Source organism: Rutilus rutilus (assembly GCF_951802725.1).
Source record: "Rutilus rutilus genome assembly, chromosome: 9".
Lineage (NCBI taxonomy): Eukaryota > Metazoa > Chordata > Actinopteri > Cypriniformes > Leuciscidae > Rutilus > Rutilus rutilus.
The window spans coordinates 6836791-6856227 of record NC_140223.1 but is presented as its reverse complement, the minus strand read 5'-3'; the positions used below and the strand labels follow the sequence as shown (position 1 = coordinate 6856227).

Sequence of the window (19437 nt, the reverse complement as noted above, 5' to 3'; positions counted from 1 at the left end):
TGTCCTGTTTAACATGTGCAATGTTCAAACGCAAAGACAGTCACAAGAAGCCCTTTTCCCTGTGGTATTTTTTAGAATAATATTTGGATATTGGAATAATAAATGAAGTAGCCTATCTTAATTGTACACATGTTCCTGTTTTTTTTGTTTTTTTTTACTGTTTTCTAAGGGTTTCTTAATTTTAGACAAGTTGACCAGCACACATTATATGCAATGCAATGTGTGTATGTGTGACATATTTTGCACACAGGTAAAGGTGCCCAATATCAGTCATTTCTAAAGTAAAAAAAATGTGTTTTGGAAAATAGCTCTTTATTTGATAATCATTAAAATTTGTTTTCTATACAGAGATATCGACATCGGTAAATATCGGTATCGGCCATAACAGCAATATTAATATCGGTTATCGGTATCGGCCACAATTTTCACATCGGTGCATCCCTAGTAGCGACCATTCAACGGGAGAATGGTGGACTTCGACCTTGTACAACAATGCCGGTTTCTTGCGAGTGATGCGGTCCGAGGACTTTTCTATTGCTTCAGAGGTGTGTGTGTGTGTGTGTGTGTGTGTGTGTGTGTGTGTCTAAAACGTAACTCTGACCGTTTTACTTGCCTTTTGTTAAATAATCACTCATTATTATAATTTAGATATTTTGATAATAGGGAATGTGAAGGTGACGTCACGCCGTGATACATTATGCGTCCGCCGCCATATTGAGAGGATCGCGCCCTATCCCGCTCTACCCGCTGTAGTTGAATTCGTGTGTAGGAGGAGGCTGTTTTTGGATTTTCTGTCGAGTTTTTAATAACAGCGTTATTGTTGGTCAGTGTTGCTCGATCAAGAACTGCCATAGCAGATCACACGATCGTTCAGGGAGGAAAATAAACAAAGGAAGGGAAGCAGGTGGAGGAGTTGACGAGAAGACGCCAGATCGCGTGGGTTGCCGCAATAATGAGGAAATTTTAATAAACAAATACAAAATATTGTCTTCTTAAATTCCCATAAATATGGTTCTGCCATGTGAGGGTGAGACTGTGGTTTTCTTGGATAAAGTTGTCATAACGTTAGTCTGCTGTGCTCAAACATGTGTCCAAGTGTTGAGCAGTGATTGCTAAATCAACTGGTTTGTAAAAACGTTTGTTAAAAGTTGTACAAAGCTAGAGGTTTTGTATTGTATATTCCTTGATGACTTGTAGGATAGTTGATGAATTATGTTGATTTTGCGGTTCATGTTAGCAGACGATAAAGCCAGGCCACATTGCATGAATCAAATAAATTATATTTATTTTGTTTTCAATTAACAATTTGTTTTGATATTCTGTACATCTTTTTACATGCCTTTTTAAAATGTTTGTGAATCAAGGTTTTATATAACTGCTTAATAAGTACATTAAGTGGCTTGTATCTGTTTTTCTACTGATTGCACTATTTTTTTTACAGTCTATGTGATTGCATCCACAAAGACTCTTTTAAGTAACGTTACACATAAACTGGGATGGGCAAAGATACATCAGTCTATTTTGAAGGGATGTATAGCTCTTAAACTCCTGCAAAGTGTACGCACTCAATTCAAAAACAAGGTTAACGATGTCCAGATTTGTGAGCGGAGGTAACGTTAGTGCGTCTGGATCTGTAACGTTAATCCAGTCTTGGGCTGCTAAATAATATGGATCAACGTTGTTTATCGCGGACAGTTTTGTCCAAATAATGTTTTTGGCAGTGGCATTTAGTTTCTCCCGATAGGGTCCCTTCTCTTTTTCTTTAAATTTCTTCCGTTCTTCTTCAATTTTACCTCGTTTTAGCCAAACACACTAACTATTACATGTCATAGCAACGGGCGGCGAAAAGGTAAACAGAGATCGTGCCTCCTAAGATGGCGCCCACGTCCCATAATGCAACACGTGAAGTACCTTCACATTCCCTATACCTCAAGTGTATGGAACGTATGCTTAGTTTGTGCAAATTTCTATGTCACTGTCCATCTTTATTATGTGGGTTTAGGGGGGCGTAGATCTCTAGGCTATGTACGGAACTTTTTTTTATTAAGCGGAAAATTTATTATTTTCAAATATATGCATTTATGGTGTGTATATAAACAAATATATATTTTATAATGGCATAATTATACATATGCATGTATATTTATATGTTTTAAATAGAATTATGATTACTGTAGTAGGCTAATATGTGTAGCAGGGCATTCAGTTACTTTTGAAAGGACAAAAAATAAGGTGTCAGTGTATTTCATGATACTTTAACTTTGCCAGTTAAAAAATAATCTAGCATTTCCTCACGTTTACCACTGATTTTTAGTGACAGTCGATATGCATGGGCCACTGGCTTTGACCACACCCACTCCCCTCCCTTCTTATCACAGCCATCCACGCCCATCTAAGTTGCATTTTTCAAAAAGATTGTGAGCTAGACTTGAGCTGAAAGAGGGGGGTTTCATGACCCTTTAAAGTGACCAATGGGGTACGCCAGGGTGGAATTTTGTCTCCTTTTCTTTTTAATGTGTATATGAATGATTTGTCTATGATTTTAAATGCTTGTGGTACAGGTTGTAGGGTTGGTGACTCACTAATTAATCACCTTATGTACGCTGATGACTTGGTCATTTTTTTAGCCCATATAGTGCTGGTATACAACAGCTTTTGAGACTATGCACACAGTATGGCGCAGATTTTGATATAAAGTATAATCCAAAAAAAGAGTAAAATTATGACTATAAGAAGTAGAGAAGATAGACATTCACATTTTCCTGATTTTTATCTATCTGGTACTGTACTTGATGTATGCACAGATATTACATATCTTGGCCATATTATTGCAAATGACCTGTCCGATGACAAGGATATTTATAGGCAGCGTCGTAAGCTGTATGTGCAAGCGAACATGTTGTGTCGTAAGTTTAGTATGTGCTCTGTCCCTGTGAAGATCTCACTCTTTAGAACATACTGTACACCATCGTACACTGCTTATCTGTGGTGCCGTTATAAGCAAGGTAGCATTAGAAAGCTCACAGTGGCTTATAATGACAGCATGAGGCTGCTGCTAAGAGTTCCAAGAGACTCCAGTGCAAGCCATATGTTTGTTAGTGCTGGGGTACCTACCTGTGCTGCAGTCTTGCGTAACTTAATGTATAGATTTATGGGTAGGGTGTCTGAGTCAAAAAATGACCTAATTGCTGTGTTTATTTTTTGTGTGTGTATTACTATGTATGTGTTTTGTATTGTATTATGGATCCCTCTGGGTCTGAAATAAAGTTTAAAGACGTGTATGTAATAGAAAAAATAGTCGATACCTTTAATATGAAATATGAGCGTCAGCCGCTCCCATTCAGAAAAAACTCCTGTGCTGTCGTCATGACTGCGCTTGACCAAACAACGTCCCTCAGGGCTTTTAGCTCAAAAATGTGCAGATTATGACAAATATTGATAGATTTCATAGGTTTACGTCAGATTTCTATAAAGAGGAATAATATTTATTGAAATTATAACCAAAATGGGCCGGCCGATGTAATAATTATGAGCGCTGGAACAAACTGGAGTTTGTTGGAATATAACAAAACACTACACAACACATTTGTTTATTCAAATATAGATATAACGGTATATATATATATATATATATATATATATATATATATATATAGCCTAAATAAATAACCAGGCGTCTGGTCTTATAAATGATTGTTTTCTATCTCGAGTGCGCCGTTGCCATGGTGACATTGTTGCCGTCCGCCATATTTATTTTTCATTCGCGCTCTATTCATAGATGCCACCTACGTCACTACAAATAGAACGCCGCCATATTTACGACCGACTCGCCCCGGTATGGGCGCCTAAACTGCCCATTTGAATGAGAGAGAGAGACAGAGATACCTGGAGAAAATCTAAATTTTAGGCTCCGATCCTTATTTGTTACCCCCAGTTTTCTTTAGTCCATTATTATCTGCCCCAGGCTTGCCCCAATTGGCCGTTCATGACATAGAAATACTTAAGTCATAGAGCTTCATGGCACCGCGTTCATGAGAGTCGAGGCGATGTCATGAATGAATCTATGAATCTGCAGCTGTTCGGCCGGCATGAATGAATCTATCTAATCCGAACAGTCCAGCTGAGACACCAGCATCAGCACAGCCAGAGACATCAGCCAAAGATCATAAAAGACTGCCATATCTGTCCGAAAGAACAGATGTTCAGTTATAGAGAAGGTTTAATACACACAAATATCGAAATGAAAGAATCTTTCGAGTCGAATCTTTTTGAATGATTCACTCACGATTCGGCTGCGATTAAAAGCTATCAAGAGGTAAAGCTCATCAGTGATTATAATATAACGACTTAAATTGCAGTTTGTTCGTCACATAAAGCTATCATATGAATAAATAACGATATTAATATAACGGACGAGTCGTGTTAGATCACTTTTATGATACTTTTGTGATTTTTTTTTTTTTGTCTTTTATTATTATTATTTTTTGCGTGACAGCCCTCAGTAGGCTAACGTTACTCATTCACTTCCATTACATCGACAAGAAGAGTCTCCATTAGGCTATATGTTCAAAAATGTCCCTTTGTCTTCCACGGAAAGTAAACTTAAGGATTTGCACATGAAGGTGAGTAAATGACGGCAGAATTATCATTTTTGGAAGAACTAGTCCTTTAATATGCATTTCAAGGCTGAGATTATGCATCGTCTGCAGAGCTAACGTTACTTACACAAAATAACATCTAAAGCGCATGTGACGAAGACAATATCTTTATGAACTTCAGAAAAATATTTATTAGATTTAGGTAGGTTTAACTAACAGACAGACAGACAGTTCAAAACAACCCCAAATCTTACTAACTTACCATGATAAAGTGCTTTAACATTTAAACAGATCCAACAAATGAAATGAAGAAAAAACATTATCTGTCGATATCTGTCTGTATAATGTTGGCCATTGAGAGTATAATGGAAAAATAATTAACCACAAACCAACATGAGACTTCAAGTCTTTTAAATAAATGATTCTCTCTTATATCCTTTACTTTTGGTATAGAATAAAACACCAGTTCGGGGTTCCTCTTTCGGCTGTTGTTGCCGCCAACTGCACAACATACTGCAGGCATTACTGAGACCGTCGGTCGTTAAGATGGCGGCGCAAAGCTACAGTGACGTCATGTGAACCGAATGAATTGCCTTATCGTGTTGGATTGTGGGAAATAGTGTCTCAGCAAGTGTACATCGGATGTACACTCGAATTCAGAGAGGATTGTGGGTAAAAGTAGTGAACGAATGTAGGGAATGATGTCGTTCACTCAGAATTCGGACACCACTACAAAATGGCCGACACCCTATATAGTGCACTATATAGTGGATAGGGAGCGATTTCAGACACAGCTGACATACAAAGCTTCCAGAGATCGCTGTTACATGCTGATAAATACCCAATAAGCTGTGGAGAAAAAAAGGCACAAGCAGGAAAGAGAAGAGAGGGATGTTAAGCTCAGTGTTTTAAGGTGTACATTCCTGTCCTTGTACTGCTGCTTCAGCTAAATTAATTGTGAGTGTCCTAAACATTTGAAATAATATAAACAAAATAATGTTCAAACTTTTGACTATTTTCTTTAATAACTTCATAACACAATACTTGTACTTTTACTTTCAGTCCTTGAGTAGTAAATTTAAAAATAAACTACTTGCAATACTTAAGTACAAAAAATGTTGAATACTTTAGTAGCCTACTTCTACTTAAGTGTTGTGCTTAAAGAATACTTCAACTTCTACTCAAGTCACTTTTTTGATAGAGCACTTGTACTTTTACTCAAGTCTGGGTCTCTAGTAGGGCTGGGTATCGTTCAAAAAAATTTTCAATACCGATACCTTGATTTCGATACCGGTTCCTGAACGATACTTTTTTCGATACCAATTTTATGAAATCCATTTTAACAAGATTACATTACACATTACCTCAGAAAAACTTTGGTTTTATTTTTTCAGTTTGACTCATGCTCCTTAGCCAGTGCACAAAGGAACAATTTTTTTTATAAAGAGCTCATGCTCACCAAAGCTGAATTTGTTTGATCAAAAATACAGTAAAACTTGTAACATTGTGAAATAGTATTACAATTTAAAATCTTATTTGAATATATTTTAAAATGTAATTTTTTTTCAAATGAAGCGCCGCCTTCCCGTAATGCTTTGCGGGCGCGACAAAGTCGCTTGACGTCACCCATAGGAATATAGTGGAGCGCGGCTCGACAGAAGTGTCGCACGGACAAGTGCATCAGCGCCGTATGTGCGTGGACAGTTTGTGTGCGCGCGCGTCTCATATGAGCATGTGCGCGGAGGAGAGTTCCGCGCGTCTCGTGTGTGTAGAGTTTGCGTGTATGTGCGTGAGCGACTTTTGGTGTGTCGTTGTGCATTTCATATGTATTTGTTTGAGCACTGACGTTGACGAGTTAACCCCTTAGGTATCGAAATCTGGTACTCAATAATATCGAGACAATTCGGTCGGTACCTAAAAAGTATCGAACTTGGTACCCAGCCCTAGTCTAGTACTTTATACATCTCTGGTGCTATAGGGGCACGACAATTATAGCATCAAAAATCTCTATTTTTAAAACACTAAGAAGGCTCGACACAACATGAAACTTTGCTCAAAGTATTACCAGGGGCTCTACACATGAACTCGACTATCGACTATTTTTGACTGTCAAAATGCGTGCAGACGGAAACGACAACAGCTACAGTGAGTTGTTCAAAATCTTTCTTTTTAGTAAACTCTGTGAACACAAACACTGTTCTCAATGCTGGAGTTCATGTGTAGAGCCCCTGGTGATACTTCAAGCAAAGTTTCATGTTGTGTCGAGCCTTCTTAGTGTAGAAAAGGCCCCAAAGTTATGTTTGTGTTTCTATTATTTAGTACAGTTGACCATATTGTGCTTTATGTTTCACGTTAATGTCCGTTTATTCAGTGCCTGTAATAGGGTAACCAAAGCGCGTGCTGGTTTGTATATTATATCTGACGTCACACACTTAGTATGCAGTATGATAGAGATAGTCGGTCGGTTGGATTGTAATTGTGAGCGGCACCTTTCTTCAGAGTGTGTGTAAATGAGAAGAGTAAGTATATCTGATGCATTACTAGTGATATTGTATTTCTTTGTCAAACTAGCTATTATTTTTGCTATTTGGTGTAGATGAGAATTAGGAGTTTAAGGGTCGCTTCACGACCGTTATACTACTTCCGAGCTTTGGCTCACCTGACTCGGGGTCAAAATATGGCATATCGTGTTTAGACATGTTTATACTTTACTCCTTGTTGTTAGGATTGTTCAGTACTTTGTGGTTGAGTAAAATAAGAAGTAAGTGGTGTTAAATATTATTATCTGGACCGCTATCGATGCTTCTCTATTAAGACTTTGCTAGCTCGAACGGAACAAAGCATCCGGTCCGGGATTTTCATAATAAAAGTATCCGGCCGTTTAGTTAGTTGAAGGCTTTAAAGCGTATCATAGATGACAGGAAGTGCTGTCTACGTTAGTGGTAACTTAATGCATGGTAGAAAATCTGAGAATCCCATAAAATAAGTGTTTGAATCCTTTCTCTTTTCTTATACAGTGCTATGCATAAGTTTAGACACCCATGCAAAAGTTGACTAAAAAGAGGAATAAAAAATCATCTTTTGGAAATTTAACATAATGCCTTAATTAAAAAAAATAGGAAAAATCCAACCTTTAAGGACAGCAATTTTCTTTGTGAATGAATAATGTATCGTAAATATATAAATGTTCTTCCTTAAAATACAGGGTGCATAAGTCTGGACACCCCAATGTTAAATTCCCATAGAGGCAGGCAGATTTTTATTTTTAAAGGCCAGTTACTTCATGGATCCAGGATACTATGCATCCTGATAAAGTTCCCTTGGCCTTTGGCATTAAAATAGCCCCACATCATCACATAGCCTTCACCATACCTAGAGATTGGCATGGTTTTATTTCAGTTAGCCTAATAGCTGGTTTGATTTGCATTGAGAGATGATCTTATGGAAAGTACTCCATGCCAATCTCTAGGTGATGCATATTATCCTGGATCCATGAAGTAACTGGCCTTTAAAAATAATAATCTGCCTGCCTCTATGGGAATTTAACATAGGGGTGTCCAGACTTATGCACCCTGTATTTTAAGGAAGAACATTTATTTATTTACGATACATTATTCATTCACAAATAAAATTGGTGTCCTTAAAGGTTGGATTTTTCCTAATTTTTTTAATTAAGGCATTTTTCCTAATTTTTTTAATTAAGGCATTAAGTTCAATTTCCAAAAGATGATTTTTTTTTCCTCTTTTTAGTCAACTTTAGCATGGGTGTCTAAACTTATGCATAGCACTGTATTATTAGAGTTTAAGAGATATATAGTCATATTCTGATTATTGTTTAGTTTATGTTTGGTAATGTATATTAGTGCTTAAAAAGGAATGTGTATGCATATGTTTCCTCTATTCAGTTGTATTTTGTTTCTCTCTTTATAGAAACCACACTTACATTCAGAATAAACAGAATAAGAACTGTCTATCAGCTCTTTATTTCGTACTCTGGAATATTTGGCCTTAAGTGGTGTTCTGGCTGACACACCTGAGTGAACCCGGTGATAAACACAGAATTAGCACCCAGACTGAGCGTATACCCATTATCTCCACTACACTTAGTGTTTTAAAAATAGCTATTTTTGATGCTATCATAGTCGTGCCCCTATAGCACCCTCATTCTAAAGGCAATTTGACCGAAAACGAAAATATGGTCAAACTTAAAAGTGACATTTCCATCCTAATTATGCTTTTAAACGAAAGTTTGCCTCTGGTAGATTAACAAAAAGACCCTGGGTTGCATTTTGGCGAGAGTTACACTTTAATAAGCAAATGACAGAGGTATCCTTTGCCACAACAAATATCTGGTACATTATACAGATGCTGATCTCTTTTGCTTTCTGTTAATAAATCAGGTTTACATGAATTTTCACATTTATTCTCCATGAGCCGATTCTGACTTAATATGTTTATTTCAGACCAGATGGAAACGATGGAGCAAAGACACAAACTGGATGAAGTGGATGAAAAACATTGTTACTTAAAAACTCAACGAAAAAAAGTAAAAAAGCTGCACGTCTGCTCTCAGTGTGGAAAGAGTTACACATATATATCTGGACTCAAAAAACATCTGTGTTTTCCCTCTGGAGAGAAACCATTTAACTGTGATCAGTGTGGAAAAGGTTTTAGTTCACCATCACATCTAAAACTACACCTGAATGTTCATTCAGATGAGAAGCCTTATGTGTGTTCTCTCTGTGGAAAGAGTTTTACACGGATGGATCATTGTAAACAGCACCAGAAAACACATAATAAAGTGAGAGATCATGTGTGTAGTGACTGTGGGAAGAGCTATACTACAGCTGACTATCTGAAACAGCATCAACGAATTCATACTGGAGAAAAACCTTACAAGTGCTCATATTGTGACAAGAGTTTCACTCATTCTGCATCTCTGAAATCACATGAGCGAGGTCATACTGGAGAAAAGCCGTACAAATGTACTCAGTGTGAGAAGAGTTTTAAAACTAAATTTGTTCTCGATAATCATCTGCGTGTTCACACTGGAGAAAAGCCATTTAACTGTGATCATTGTGGTAAAAGTTTTAATTTATCCACGAGTTTAAAAAAACACCTGAAAAAACATACAAATGAGAAGCCTTATGTGTGTTCTTTTTGTGGAAAGAGTTTTACATGGCTGACCTCTCTTAAAGTGCACCAGAAAATACACACCGGTGAGAGAGATCATGTGTGTTGTGACTGTGGGAAGAGCTTTATAACAGCATTTAGTCTGAGACTGCATCAAAGAATTCATACTGGAGAAAAACCTTGCAAGTGCTCATATTGTGACAGGAGTTTCACTCACTCTTGGTCTCTGAAAGTACATGAGCGAGTTCATACTGGAGAAAGACCTTACAAGTGCTCAAATTGTAACAAGAGCTTCGCTCATTCTGGATACCTGAAAGTGCATAATAAGCGAGTTCATACTGGAGAGTAGCGCTGTACTCAGTCTGGAGAGAACTTTCTGTTTTCATCAAGCCTTCTTATTCATATACAAAAATATCATGATGTGTTGTAAGTTTAATAACTTTAATTTTCATTGTAAATAAACAATTTAGTTTAGTTTTTGAATTTGTTGACATGCTCTGAGAACTATAAGGACTTATAAGTTGAAGGTTCGCCAGTTAAAGGGATAGTTCTCCCAAAATTAAAATTCTGTCAGTAATTACTCTCCCTCATGTTGTTCCAACCCCGTAAGACTTTCATCGGAACAGAAATGAAGATATTTTTGATTCAATCTGAGAGCTGTCTCACTCCTTCTAGGCTGCTAGGTAACAGATATGCCATCCCAGCGAAGTTAGTAAAGACATTGTTAAAATAGTCATAGTGACTACAGTGGCTCAACCTTAAAGGAACACGCCGACTTTTGGGGACTTTAGTTTATTCACCGTATCCCCCAGAGTTAGATAAGTCCATACATACCCTTTTCATCTCCGTGCGTGCTGTAACTCTGTCTGACGCACCCACCGCTAGCCTAGCTTAGCACAAAGACTGGAGGTAAACGGCTCCAGCTAGCATACTGTTCCCAATAAGTGACAAAATAACGGCAACATTTTCCTATGCGAAGCACTGCTACTTCTGCGGAGTGATTTACTACAACTCTGAGAGAACTCTCTGCTCCTCACCACAGGGCTTCTCAGGCAATGCGAGCAAATCACTCCGCCCAAGTAGCAGTGCTTCACCTTCTGAGAATATAGTTCCCAGTATCTATATGGTTAGAAGATGTCTGTGTCTCATGTGACCTTGTTATTCGTACACGCTGTGACTATACAAATCACAACATGTAAATAGGAAAATGTTGGTGTTATTTTGTCACTTATTGGGAACAGTATGCTAGCTGGAGCCATTTACCTCCAGTCTTTGTGCTAAGCTAGGCTAGTGGTGGGTGCGTCAGAGAGAGTTACGGCACGCACGAAGATGAAAAGGGTATGTATGGACTTATCTAACTCTGGGGGATACGGTGAATAAGCTAAAGTCCCAAAAAGTCGGCGTGTTCCTTTAAGTTTATCAAGCGTAGGCTCACTATTGGATTACGCTGGTCATGTGTATCACACACAAGTTTTGAATTACCTAGCAGCCTATGAAGGAGTGAGACAGCTCTCAGATTTTGTCAAAAATATCTTCATTTGTGTTCCGAAGATGAACGAAGGTCTTACGGGGTTGGAACAACATGAGGGAGAGTAATTACTGACAAAATTTTCATTTTTGGGTGAACTAACCCTCTCTTACAGCAAAAGTAAAGTCATTTGTAGGCTTTTTTGCATATTTTGTTTGGCTGGATATTGTCTAGAATATGTTAATGTAGGCTAATTCTGATTGTACAAGAGAAATAATATGATATACATCTTGTCTTGATTGAGCTATGATTGATTGAGAATGAATTTAGTTTCAAATACAATACAGTGAATTGTGTTTACACAGTAAATAAGTTTGAGATGTACTGTATTATTAAAATAATCCCAGACAGAATGATCAGGTCTTGTATCATACAAGTATGAACAATGAAGGACCAAACCTTCAGTTCGCCAGATTTGGTGGATGTAGTTAGAAAATAATAGAAACTGTAAAATATTAAACAATAAACAAACAAATGAAATGACAAATCATCAAATAAAATGATTGTTTTCTTTCTTTACATGATTTAAAAGATTCCAGTAAAACAGCTGCAGTAAAGACTGTACAAATCAAATATAACTAAAACTGATACAAAGTTTTAAACTGTGACTTCTACACTATTTTACACTAGCCTACTTTAAAAGTATTAAATAAACTTAATATCTACACATATTGACTGTATATGAGAAATGATTGCAGAATGTTTTCGCCAGATGCCGTATATTTCCAGTCTGGATGTGAGCGATGTTTCATCCAGAATAAAACATGAAGATACTGAGGAACAAACAGATTGGTGTCTATTCTTGATTCTTCATTGTTTATTGCTTTGGAAACTGATATCTGTATCACTGATAAATGATACAGAAATGCATCTAAATGATCATAATCATGGAAGTTGTCAAAGTCAAACACATTTTAATTGTAGAGATAAACTTTGCCACATCAAAGATCTGATACTTGAAAATCACACAGACGGCTTCCTGATCTCTTGTTTTCTGCTAAGTTCAAATCTAACTTTTTCAACTGGCCTAATTTAATTTCAGTTTATTTGATCAGTTGTGGAAACTTTATGTTCACATGGGCTCACTCAGAAATAATATGCGAGCCATTGGAAAAATGGAACAATTCGTTTGGAACAATTTGTATGTTATATGACAACATTTTAATTTTTGGGTGAACTGTCCCTTTAATACTACTGTTTTCATTTGGAGTGGACTGTTTAATGTAGAGTCTGTTTCTACTGTTTTCACATTTTAAAATTGTGCAATTTGCCTGATTTATAAAATGTCCTGTTTAATGCCTTGTATTTATATGCTTTCATCTGGCACAATGTATAAAGGCAATTAAACATTTAGATCTTATTCCTGGATTTTATTCGTATGTTTATTTACTTTGGGGTCATAAAGAATCTTATAAAGTGACATTAAGAACTATATCCCATGTGTGGGTAAATTGCTAGGAATATCCAATAGATGGCAGCAATACGCTAAAGAGTTTTCAGGTTTGCTTTACAAATGGAGGTTGCCAAGTCCGCGGTTTTACCTTTGGTTTTGCTTAGCAATTTCGCTAGTTCTGGCAACCCTAACAAATCCAAAGGAACAACAAACCTGGAAGCGTAGCGCGAGACACGAGTGCTGTAAATCTGACCAGTTCAAGCTAAAACTGACGCCAGATGCCGTTTATTTACAGTCTGGATGTGAGAGATGTTCCCAATTTGTAGAGTTTGGCATTAATCCGCTCCAGAATTGATGTAAGTAGTAGGCTACTACGACATAAAACGTAACATGTGCTCTGGTTTAGTATCGTCTAAAACCATACAAAAAGTCCCTGTATTCTAATCTAATAGATATGTTTCAATGTAATTTAAGTATTTTCTGTAAATTCACTAAGTTCTTTTCACATTTGCCAGATCTGGTCCTGTGGGCGACGGTATGATCACAACTCACACAACAATTCACCAATAAATACTGGGAATATTCCCATCATCCTACAAGAGAAGGACAAACTCCAGGAGTAGCAGCTGAAATCTGTGTGACTGTTAAAGATGGAGTTTATTAAAGAGGAGATTGAAGACATGAGTGATCCAGAACCATCAGGAATAAAACAAGAAGATACTGAGGAACAAATAGGTTGGTGTCCATTCTTGATTCTTCATTATTTAAGCTTGGTGACATTTTCCCCCCAGCAGTAATTTAAACTGATTTAGTGGCTGGAAAATAATGCACAATGTAGGGGTGATAAATAATTTCTTTAAATGATCTTAACCTTGAATAATAGCAATTGTCATTAACATTTTGATTGCATTAAAGCGTAACTCTCGCCAAAATGCAACCTAGGGTCTTTTTGTTAATCTACCCGAGGCAAACTTCCGATTAAAAGCATAATTAGAATGGAAACTCCACTTTTAGGTTTGAGTGCTATAGGGGCACGACAATGATAGCATCAAAAAACGCTATTTTTAAAACACTAAGAAGGCTCGACACAACATTACATTTTGCTCCAAGTATCACCAGGGGCTCTACACATGAAATCGAGAACATTGTTTGTGTGTGAGTTTACTAAAAAGAAAGATTTTGAACAACTCACAGTAGCTGTTGTTGTTTCCGTCCGCACGCATTTTGTCAGTCAAAAATAGTCAATCTCCGAATTCAACGTAACAGGGAGGAGAGTAAAGATAAAGCTCCTAAAGCTTAGTGCCATATAAATTCACTGATAATTTGTTTTGTCGTTAGTGAAAATCAATATTGACCCTGTATTTGAAAAAGGATCCTCATATAAGAATCAGTTCATTCTCTTTCGGAGATCGACTATTTTTGACTGACAAAATGCGTGCGGACGGAAACAACAACAGCTACAGTGAGTTGGTCAAAATCTTTCTTTTTAGTAAACTCTGTGTACACAAACAATGTTCTCGATTTCATGTTTAGAGCCCCTGGTGATACTTGGAGCAAAGTTTCATGTTGTGTCGAGCCTTCTTAGTGTTTTAAAAATAGCGTTTTTTGATGCTATCAGGGGCGGTTCTAGAGGCGGGGCCACAGGGGCCCTGGCCCCTGCTGAAATCTGATTGGCCCCCGTTCCTAGGGGTGGGGGAAAAATCGATTCTTAGATGAATCGCGATGCGGACGATTCTGAATCGATTCACAAATGTCAAAAATCGATTTTCAAAAAAAAAAAAAAATTTTTTTCCTATCAACGTATTATTGATGGAACGCAAAAGGCGGAACTCTAAAGCGGACGTGCACGTGCAGTGCGTGGACAGTCTGTGGCGTGCACATAACAGAGACTCGCACATAACAGACGCATGATGGCTAAGCGCCAAATTTGAACGGCACCCTCTTCCTTAAAAGCTAACGTATGGAAAATAGGCAATTTCATTGTTACCTATTTAGTATTTTTTGTATGAGAGCTGCTTTCTGTATTGTTTAGTTTTCACATAAATATGCTGTAAACCGATCTCTTATACGTACGTTATACTGCCCTCCACAGTCACAGTATCAGTGCAATGCCAGTCACAAAAAGTTACATTTTGACTGTGCTCTCTGCAGATGTTCATTCACTTTTTTTGTATAAGCTGTTTTTGATTGTGGTATACAGCAAACATTTCAAGTCATAACTCTATTATTTAGTTGTGAATAAGAGCGGCTTTGTATGTTACTTATTATTCAGAATATGCGTAAGTTCACAAGCATTATGTGTGTATGAGAGCTGCTGGTACTTAATTCTATATTTTTGAACGAAAACTGTTTGTGAATTTGCTACAGCAAAATGTTTTTTTTTTTGTCTGAAGGATTATATTGCAATTACATTGGAAATAACAAGAGGACGTTGGTTAGAAGTCTATTATTAAATGCTAGAGATTCAGAATATGCTGAAGTTTGTAATCATTTACTACAAGTACGCTGCTAGTACAGGCACACATTTATTTTCCTGTTGGTTCTTTGCAATGTTGGGACAAATGCTGACAAATGTAACATTACAGTTGACTTGCATTTGTTTTATTAATAACATTAATATAGGAAGTATTGGAAGTAAGTTTGTTATGGGTCATCATAAATACTTTGCTTTAAAAGTACCAAGTAGTAAAAAAAAAAAAAAAAAAATCGTTAATAATCGATAATTGTTACCCTCTGAATCGTAATCGAATCGAATCGTGAGGTGCCTAGACTAGAGATTCCCGCACCCATCAATCGGCGACGAGAAGAGCAACCGGAGAATTCTTCACAACGATCACAGATGCAATTCCACCCCCAAACAATTAACAATAATTTACTCTTTATAAGCGACGACATGATTATGAAACTTAAAAGGTGGAATTCAGAAAGAAGTGCATTGTGTCTTTTATGCACAGTATAAATAAATGAAAAAAATCATTAAGAACTTTACTGGCTCATCAATTTTTATTAGAGCGTTTGAAAAAGTAATGACTGTCGAAATATATTTGCACTGTACTGAATAAATTATTTTGTGTGCTTGAATGTACCCTGTATTTGGCCCCTGAATGTAACATGTGGCCCCTTAATGGCCCCTGTTACAGAAAAATCCTATAACCGCCACTGGATGCTATCATTGTCGTGCCCCTATAGCACTCCCATTCAAAAGGCAATTTGACCAAAAACGAAAATACGGTCAAACTTAAAAGTGGCGTTTCCATTCTAATTATGCTTTTAATCGGAAGTTTGCCTCGGGTAGATTAACAAAAAGACCATAGGTTGCATTTTGGCGAGAGTTACGCTTTAATAAGCAAATGACAGAGGTATCCTTTGCCACAACAAATATCTGGTACATTATACAGATGCTGATCTCTTTTGCTTTCTGTTAATAAATCAGGTTTACATGAATTTTCACATTTATTCTCCATGAACAGATTCTGACTTAATATGGTTATTTCAGACCAGATGGAAACGATGGAGCAAAGACACAAACTGGATGAAGTGGATGAAAAACATTTTAACTTAAAAACTCAACGAAAACAAAACAAAAAGCTGCACGTCTGCTCTCAGTGTGGAAAGAGTTACACATATATATCTGGACTCAAAAAACATCTGTGTTTTCCCTCTGGAGAGAAACCATTTAACTGTGATCAGTGTGGAAAAGGTTTTAGTTCATCATCAAATCTAAAACAACACCTGAAACTTCATTCAGATGAGAGGCCTTATGTGTGTTCTCTCTGTGGAAAGAGTTTTACACGGCTGGATCATTGTAAACAGCACCAGAAAACACATAATGAAGTGAGAGATCATGTGTGTTTGGACTGTGGGATGAGCTTTACTAAAGCTGACAATCTGAAACGGCACCAAAGAATTCATACTGGAGAAAAACCCTACAAGTGCTCATCTTGTGACAAGAGTTTCGCTCAGTCTGCACACCTGAAAGTGCATAATAAGCAACATACTGGAGAAAAACCCTACAAGTGCTCATATTGTGACAAGGGCTTCGCTCAGTCTGGAGCCCTGAAAGTGCATAATAAGCGACATCATACTGGAGAGAAGCGCTGTACTCCGTGTGGAGAGATCTTTCTTTCTTCATCAAGCCTTCTTATTCATATACAAAAATATGATGATGCGTTGTAAGTTTAATAACTTTCATTTTCATTGTAAATACACAATTTAGTTTAGTTTGTGAATTTGTTGACATGCTCTGAGAACTGTAAGGACTTATGAGTTGAAGGTTCACCAGTTAAAGGGATAGTTCTCCCAAAATGAAAATTCTGTCAGTAATTACTCTCCCTCATGTTGTTCCAACCCCGTAAGACTTTCATTCATCTTCAGAACACAAATGAAGATATTTTTTGATTCAGTCTGAGAGCTGGCTCACTCCTTCTAGGCTGCAAGGTAATTGATATGCCATCCCAGAAAAGTTAGTAAAGACGCCGTTAAAATAGTCCTCCCAGTGACTACAGTGGCTCAACCTTAAAGGTGGTATCAGTGATTTCAGGCCCAAAAATATATATATTTTTTTCCTAACGATCCGCTAGCTGCCCGCCCCATAAGCATGCCGTCAAAAAAACGCGTCTCTGTAGGCAGCTTAGACTCTGAGATCTGCACACAAAAACAAATGGTTTAGCCAAACAATCAAAACCAAAACAAATAGTGTTCCAACCAATCACCGACAGGGGGAGGGTGTTGTGAGGTTTTGTGCTCGTGCACGGCTGCACGCGAAGTCAGAGCTGAAGAAAAAGCTGGCTCAAACCGTCACAACCCTGTCGGTGATTGGTTGGAACACTATTTGTTTTGGTTTTGATTGTTTGGCTAAACCATTTGTTTTTGTGTGCAGATCTCAGAGTCTAGGCTGCCTACAGAGACGCGTTTTTTTGACGGCACGCTTATGGGGCGGGCAGCTAGCGGATTGTTAGGAAAGATTAGATGAATGTGATAAAAATATTTTTGGGCCTGAAATCACTGATACCACTGGTACCACAAGGAACACGCCAACTTTTTGGGACTTTAGCTTATTCACCGTATCCCCCAGAGTTAGATAAGTTCATACATACCCTTTTCATCTCCGTGCATGCTGTAACTCTCTGACGCACCCACCGCTAGCCTAGCTTAGCACAAAGACTGGAGGTAAATGGCTCCAGCTAGCATACTGCTCCCAATAAGTGACAAAATCACGCCAACATTTTCCTATTTACATGTTGTGATTTGTATAGTCACAGCGTGTACGAATAACAAGGTCACATGAGACACAGCCATCTTCTAACTGTACACTTACTGGGAACTATATTCTCAGAAGGCGAAGCACTGCTACTTCTGCGGAGTGATTCCCTCTGCCTTCCCTCAGTTAGAGCATTGAAGATGGGTCGAGGCTGGGTCTTCCAACATGACAATGATCTGAAGCACACAGCCAGGATAACCAAGGAGTGGCTCTGTAAGAAGCATATCAAGGTTCTGGCGTGGCCTAGCCAGTCTCCAGACCTAAACCCAATAGAGAATCTTTGGAGGGAGCTCAAACTCCGTGTTTCTCAGCGACAGCCCAGAAACCTGACTGATCTAGAGAAGATCTGTGTGGAGGAGTGGGCCAAAATCCCTCCTGCAGTGTGTGCAAACCTGCTGAAAAACTACAGGAAACGTTTGACCTCTGTAATTGCAAACAAAGGCTACTGTACCAAATATTAACATTGATTTTCTCAGGTGTTCAAATACTTATTTGCAGCTGTATCATACAAATAAATAGTTAAAAACTCATACATTGTGATTTCTGGATTTTTTTATTTAGATTATGTCTCTCACAGTGGACATGCACCTACGATGACAATTTCAGACCCCTCCATGATTTCCAAATGGGAGAACTTGCAAAATAGCAGGGTGTTCAAATACTTATTTTCCTCATTATATATATATATATATATAATTTTTTTTTTTTTTTTTTTTTTTTTTTTGTGCACAAAAAGTTTTCTCGTAGCTTGATAAACTTGAGGTTGAGCCACTGTAGTCACTTGGACTATTTTAAATATGTCTTTACTAACTTTTCTGGGATGGCAAGTTTATATATATATATTTTTTTTTTTGCATATTTTGTTTGGCTGGATGTTGTCTAGAATATGTTAATGTAATTCTGATTGTACAAGAGAAATAATATGATATACATCTTGTCTTGATTGAGTTATGATTGATTGAGAATGAATTTAGTTTCAAACACAATACAGTGAATTGTGTTTACACAATGAATAAGAGATTGAGATGTACTTACGGATTCCTGATCTCTTGTTTTCTGCTAAGTTCAAATCTATTTTTTCAATTGGCCTAATTTAATTTCAGTTTATTAAATTTGATCAATTGTGGCAACATTCTGTTCACATGGGCTCAATCACAAATAATATGTTGAGCCAATGGAAAAATAAATTGTAGTAATACATTTATTTCTCATTGTCCCAAAAGAAAAATGTATTAAAAAGACAACAAATACATTAAGCAAAATACAGAACACAGACAACAGGGTTGACATTTTAAAAAGAATCTTATAAAGTGACATTAAGAACTATATCCCATGTGTGGGTAAATTGCTAGGAATATCCAATAGATGGCAGCAATACGCTAAAGAGATTTCAGGTTTGCTTTACAAATGGAGGTTGCCAAGTCCGCGGTTTTGCTTAGCAATTTCGCTAGTTCTGGCAACCCTAACAAATCCAAAGCAAGCGTGCCGCACAAGCCCTCAAAAGTGAAGCCAAAACGTCTCGATC

General features: G+C 37.4%; 1 protein-coding gene and 1 long non-coding RNA gene across 5 annotated transcripts in view; both read left to right on the top strand.

The window, feature by feature from the left end:
• The window catches only part of LOC311296631 (zinc finger BED domain-containing protein 4-like), a 151234-nt gene extending 138991 nt beyond the window's left edge, over nt 1–12243 (top strand). For all 3 annotated transcript variants that reach the window (XM_084418488.1, XM_084418487.1, XM_084418489.1), the window contains exon 3: nt 9062–12243. In XM_084418488.1, coding sequence (XP_084274614.1) covers nt 9062–10080 — 1019 coding nt within the window. In that variant the 3' untranslated portion in view covers nt 10081–12243. The remainder of the gene's footprint in view (nt 1–9061) is intronic.
• Nucleotides 12244–12824: 581 nt separating this feature from the next.
• LOC311296687 lies at nt 12825–17223 on the top strand. 2 transcript variants are annotated; one of them, XR_014628672.1, is made up of 3 exons: nt 12825–13008; nt 13168–13387; nt 16149–17223. It is a non-coding gene; the product is annotated as an uncharacterized lncRNA (long non-coding RNA). The 2 variants fall into 2 exon arrangements; XR_014628673.1 differs by having other exon boundaries at nt 16123–17223.
• The last annotated feature ends 2214 nt before the right edge of the window (nt 17224–19437 follow it).